Source organism: Acyrthosiphon pisum, chromosome A1, assembly GCF_005508785.2.
Source record: "Acyrthosiphon pisum isolate AL4f chromosome A1, pea_aphid_22Mar2018_4r6ur, whole genome shotgun sequence".
NCBI lineage: Eukaryota > Metazoa > Arthropoda > Insecta > Hemiptera > Aphididae > Acyrthosiphon > Acyrthosiphon pisum.
Window position 1 is genome coordinate 1,412,301 of NC_042494.1, and position 6,351 is coordinate 1,418,651.

General features: G+C 30.6%; 1 protein-coding gene across 2 annotated transcripts in view; it reads right to left on the reverse strand.

Annotated features, from left to right (window-relative positions):
* LOC100159153 (26S proteasome non-ATPase regulatory subunit 1) overlaps positions 1–6,351 on the reverse strand; it is a 7,601-nt gene extending 1,250 nt beyond the window's left edge. The window contains exons 1-10 of one of the 2 annotated variants that reach the window (XM_003245630.4): positions 6,292–6,351; positions 4,942–6,151; positions 4,621–4,879; positions 3,493–4,559; positions 2,653–2,773; positions 1,384–1,554; positions 1,127–1,318; positions 747–1,009; positions 547–657; positions 190–268 (exon numbers count right to left, since the gene is read on the reverse strand). In XM_003245630.4, coding sequence (XP_003245678.1) covers positions 190–268; positions 547–657; positions 747–1,009; positions 1,127–1,318; positions 1,384–1,554; positions 2,653–2,773; positions 3,493–4,559; positions 4,621–4,879; positions 4,942–6,089 — 3,411 coding nt within the window. In that variant the 5' untranslated portion in view covers positions 6,090–6,151; positions 6,292–6,351. Of the gene's footprint in view, positions 1–189; positions 269–546; positions 658–746; positions 1,010–1,126; positions 1,319–1,383; positions 1,555–2,652; positions 2,774–3,492; positions 4,560–4,620; positions 4,880–4,941; positions 6,261–6,291 lie in introns of those variants that run through there. The other variant, XM_029486475.1, reaches the window with a different exon arrangement.

The following is a 6,351-nucleotide window of genomic DNA, read 5'->3' on the forward strand; positions in this document are numbered from 1 at the left end:
GATTCACTTTAGTTTTTAAGTTAACGGTATAAAACATGAATTATTCCTGAGCGTAAATTTGATATTATGTTACGCATTTGTAAGACGGAGACAACACATGAAGGTGTGGCGTCCTCTTAAATATTTCATAACAAGATTCATTAACTCTCGTTTTAACTTTTTACTTCAAAACAAGTACACAAAAATTACCTTAAGTGAACGTAGACACAGACTAGATACTGGAACTCTGGGATCCAATGCTGCTTCTAAATTCCATACTTTAATTTTCCTTGAAATCATAAATTGTATAATATATTAAAATTACATAACTGACTTTGACTAACAAAATATGTTAAAGTCTTAAAATTATTGACTTAATTTTATAAAGCTGAATATGACATGATTATTATGATAAAAACTATTAATTATAAATAACACTGTTATATGTAATAAATAATAATAAACAAGTACAATAATTGTTATATATATTATATACTAAGAGTAAGAAATAATTTATGGGATATACAAATAAAATATCTATTTATTTATCAAAATAAAATATCTTACCCATCATATGCTCCACTGACAATTATTTTACTATTAAATCTAATGCATAGCACCAATTCATCATAGTCGTCTAATATTCTTAAACAAATACCATATTCAATATCCCATAATCTAGTTGTACAGTAAAAAATTAATTTAATAATTATTTTTATCATAAGTTAGATCATACATTAAAAAAGGATATAAGTTATAAGTAGTACCTTATGGTTCTATCAGAACTTCCACTAACAATTAATCGTTCTTTATATTGAAGGCAGATAACACCGGATGTGTGACCAATAAGAGTGCGCACATAATCACAGCTTGATGTATTCCATACCTTAATACTACAATCTTCAGAAGCTGATACAATGTAAATGTCATCAAAATTTACTACATTTACTTCAGCTTGGTGACCATACAAAACACAACGCAAAGTAATTTCAAAAGGCGACCACATATCCCATACAGCTATTAAACGGTCCTATATTAGAGAATAATGATGAATATGATGACTTAATTATTATATTTTAAATTGTTGAAATAAAATTAAAAGCATTAAAAAGAAAATAGTAACTGAAAAAAAATCAATAAAACTAACTTTTGAACAAGTGACTATTATATTATTCCTAAAACTTAAATGCAAGACCGCTTCAGTATGGTGAATCATAGTATTCATCATTTCGCCAGTATGGATGTCCCATACACGAATTGTACTATCACTGGAACTGCTCACTATCACTTTGTCGTCATATTGCAAACACAGAACAGACCCTGTATGACCATATAATACCTAAACAAAAGATTATTTGTGAAATATTTTGTTAAATTAAAAAGGCTAAAACTTTTATGCATCACCTTTATACATTTTAATGTTTGTTTATCCCATATTTTTATAGTATTATCACATAAGCCTGCAACAATTTTACTGTCATCATACTGTAAACAGTTTATACCTTTATATTTTTCAGAAAAACAATTTATCCTTTGTAATAAAAAATGACCCGTTGACCAATTCAATTTGATATCCTGAAATTAAAAATAATACACATTATTAATTCATTTTTCTTTAGTTTAGTGTTTAAATGTATATTGTAGAGGTGGGTCATACTCAAAAATATGGTCTCAAACCGAACAATTTATTGTTGATGACGAATTCAATTTTAATATTTCTTTCAACAACAAATCAAACCCATACCACCTCTATTTTAAGAACAAAAAGCCAAAATAATAATTTTTAATAATTTTTTTGAGTTCTCTGAATTTGAACTGAATACCTAGTTCAGTTAAATTTTTTAAACTTAAGAGCAGTTAGACCCCCTTCTAGTATACTTTTTGTATTATAAATACAAAATAAATATAATCATTTCATGCAATATCTACTTTCCCTATCTATTACCTTAATTTAAAACTTACATAATTCTCTATTTTAATACTTCTTAGTTGTTGGGTAATAATAATAATAGTTTAACTTTCATAACAAATAGCTCTACACATTTTTAAAAATACTAAAATAATAATTTTTACTTTAAGTTTACAACTGCCTCACCCTACGTGTCTAATCACACCCTTCATACCATAGAACAATGCATACTGACACCAAACTAAAACAATTAAAGACAAAGCCAAAATATTTTATAAAAGATTCCATTCCAAACTAAATAACCATCCTAATGAACTCATAAAAAACTTGTCTACTCCTTCCATACCTAGTAATCCCCCTATATGCCTGAAGCGTAAGTGGTGTCGTGATGTCTTAAGATAAGCTTTAAAAATTAAAAAAAAAATCCATAGAAAGTGCCATCGATGGATGGCTCTTTTCATCAAATTTCCATGTCAATCTATGTAACTCTCATCAAATATGCTTATTGTGTCTAGTCTAATACAGATTGTGTATTACGTTTAAAAATAAAATAAAAGTTTACAACTGAATTTTGGATTTAGGCAGAACAAAAAAATTACTTAAAATTACGTATAATTATTGTAGCTTTATATTAATACAGTAATATTTTCAAATAATTAAATAAGTTATTTATGACAAGCACTTTAATGTTCATAAGCATTAGTCAATTTATGTGTCACATAAGACATGTTAAACTATGTAAATATAAGAAAAACACTACATACTTCTATATCTTGTACAGTTTTAGGAATCAGAACACTGTAATCAAAATAATCAAGTTTTGAGTGTTTTCTACGGCGTTTAACAGACTTTGTCTTAAAGCTTTGATTAAATAAATACTGGATCCTGAAAAAGGCAAAATACTTTAATGTAAATGAAAAGATACTATGAACACTATTATGTAATTATGTACAAGTGTAAACATAAATTAGTGTGACTTCCTCAACTATTATTCTTTACATACTATTGTACCCAGTCATTTTCAAGACCTCACTTTGCAGTTTTGTTTTATCTCACACTATAAATATTTAAATATTCAATAATGATGCTTACTAAATAATATGTGTTTAAGCCTTAAGGTAGGGGCGGTTCTAGGACTCAAATTTTGTACAGGCATAAATATAATACATTTATAAGTAAGCTATAGACCAACCTAGATTCCTTAACCAATATCAAAAAAATATAGATTTTCTTTATTTTATTAAACAAAATAGAATGTGCTTTATGTCGAATATATTAAATAATTTTACAATATCTTTTAATACATTATAACATTATTCTTTTATCATTGACGTATTAAAAAAAAAATGACGTAGGTACTTATGTAAATAGTGACAATGTTACGTATAACTGAATTTTTAAAAAACGAAATAATTTTAACAAGTTGTAAATATTAATGAGCTATTTTCATTCTTACAACTTATAATTCTTTGACATGATATTATTGAAGATTTATTGGTGAACATCAAACAATTTGGTCCGGCCAGTTAATCATCCTGTCCATGTTAGAACCGCCACCGGTTTAAGGCATACAACCAATGTAAACTGATGTACCTACAACTTACCATCCTCTTTTTTCAGCAAGTTCTTGAGGTAATGAATTGTAACGTATTGTATGATTGATTCGTTTACTGCTTTTTAACTCTAAGACTGGGATATTGAGTTGTGTATTCAGTATAATGGCACATGTGGGTGTGAAAGCTAGAGTTAAGCAATGGGTTAGACATATACAGTACTGATATTGTGTGAACAACATTAGACCCACAATTGTTAAAATATTAGTGTGTCCAATTTTTGATTCCAGTGAAATTGAAACATTACGACCACCACCGTCGATAATACCCTGAGCTAAAATAGCTCCAAATTTAACCACATCATCTCCATGCTCATCACTGATCACTTTAGCATATAGAGAACGGAAATATTTGCCTTCGGAACAAGAGTTCTCTGTGTGGTGAATACAAATCATAGAAGAAGCAATTAGTGCTCCTTGACGCACAAAATTTACCAAATCATTAATCAATGGTACTAATAAATGAATGGCCTCTACATGTCCAGTACCAGCACAAGCAATACCAAGTGCCATAGCTGCACCATATCTAATGTAAGGGTTATAACTCTTTGTGAGTTTGCTGATGATTTGAAGACACAGTCTAGGTGTCCTGAACAATAAAAATCCTAAACTTGTGACAGCTGCAGAACGTACATCATCACTAACATCAGAATTTGAAATATGCAACAATTTTGTAATTGCAGTCTCGCTTCCAGTTCCACAGTATGCCATGGATATTGTGTACATAGCAGAACAACGCAATATAGGATTTTTATCTTGTAGCAAAGAAGTAATTAATTGGTCAGCTTCTTGCAGTCGGTCATACATGAAAAATGATATTCCAACAGCTAAACCTCTCAACATTTGCTCATTCTGTGTTACCTGAGCAAATGCTACCATGTCTTGAAGAGCTTCGTCATTTTTTGTTCCCAACATAACCAAGCCCATAGCTAACCCAACAGCTTCGCCAAACACATAGTTGTTTTGATACATATTGATTTTTAGTTGATCAAAAATATCTTTACGACATGTACCCATGGCAGATAGACCAATTCCTAAGCAGCATCCATGTTTCACAATCTAAAATAAGAAATGGAATAATAAAATCATATATTTTAAAGTTTAATTGGTTTTAATTTACTTTATTTTGTGCATCTTTGAGTTGTTTAAGAAGATAATCATTAATAGCTGTACCATGATTGGCAAAGATCAAACCTAAAGCATATAGACCACCGCCTTTACTATAACATAAACTTTCTGATGAATTATTTTTCTTGAGACACATGTAGCTGTGTATTAGTTCAAGAGCATCTGTTTCGTTGCCTCTATGAATAACACCAAGTGAAACCATAGCAGAAAATATTTCCCAAGTGGTCCAGTTGGCTAATTCCAAATTATACCTAAAACATGTAATAGTAAATAGTTTAAATATTAAAAATATTATATTATACTAAAAAATTACCTTAAAAAATGATCACTTGTTGTACCGCTATTTATAAAACCATTAGAGATCATAGTAGCCGTGTAACAGATATTTGTGTAAGCTGAATCTCTTGTGTGATTTAAAATATACATATTTGTGTGATTATTTCTAGTTAAAAACTGTAAATTTTTCTCTATACTCAATTTTCCACTTAACACTTTGGTAAGCTTTTGTATCATTTCTTGGTGGTATTTATCATTAGGCACAACAGATTCAATAGAGTGTACCTTAGTATTATGTTCAATTGCAGTAACTTTGCTTGATACAAAAGTTATAGTTTTAGTAGTACGAGTACTAGAAGGAACTTTTTGCCATAAAGATTTAAGAACACTGAACAAAAACCGTTGAGATGCCAATTCAAATAAATCTATTGCTATCTGATATGCCATTAAGCAACATTTTTTATCACTTTTTTTAATAAGATTTTTAAGAATTTGAGCTACTGATTTTGGGTCATTTAAAGATATGAAACATTGGCTTAAACTTATAAAGTCATTTTGTTTTCGGTAAAGATTGGCAAGACTTAGTAGCACTGTAGTACGAAAACTACGATTTTCAAAAGTGCTCATTGTCACCAGCTTAGCGTAAGACAACATTTCATTAATGTTGTCTCCTGATTTGATACATTTGTTGAACATATCCATACGCTTTGTTCTCAATGCCAATTTCAATCCAAGTTTGTAATGTTTGTCGTCTAAACACTTTCGAAAAATACAACTGACAACGTCTTCCAAACACACATCCATGGTCAGCAGTGGAGCTGTGTATTCAGCACCTTTCATACAGACTTTTGCATAGTGGTCCAGACACTTGGCGATTATTTTCTGTGTGTATTCATCACAAGCTTCCATATTGATCATATCGCTGGCAGCTAAGGCGTATCGTAGGGAATTCGGCAATGAGTCGACGTGCAAATATACTTTACTTGTAAACAAGGCAGCCAGACTCCGTTTTGCCAAAATCTTGTGCTTGTGGATAAATAGGTCAGGTTGGATCTGAATGGCACACGAGAAGTCGTGCCAAAACTCATTCAGGACACTGTCCAACGTGTGGTTCCCAAAAAATATCAACTTCGACGTCAACTCCTCCAGCAAAACCACCACATCCTCCAACGACGTCACACTCATGTCGCTGGTCGGTAGTGACAGTGATCGATCTACGGAAACAGTTCAAGTGCCGCAAGTAAACACTGAAATGAAATTCGTGCGAACGTGAAAAGATCATGTTTTCGGTCGACGAGTGATTGCCGCAGACTTACTACGGTGTATTTTTATAATATAGATTGATAATATCGATTACAATCAAAATGTCTACAAACTAAATACCTACCTATTTAGACACCACTACCGTGGTCTCAGAAGATAAACTCCATAATTTATCATTTCGTTC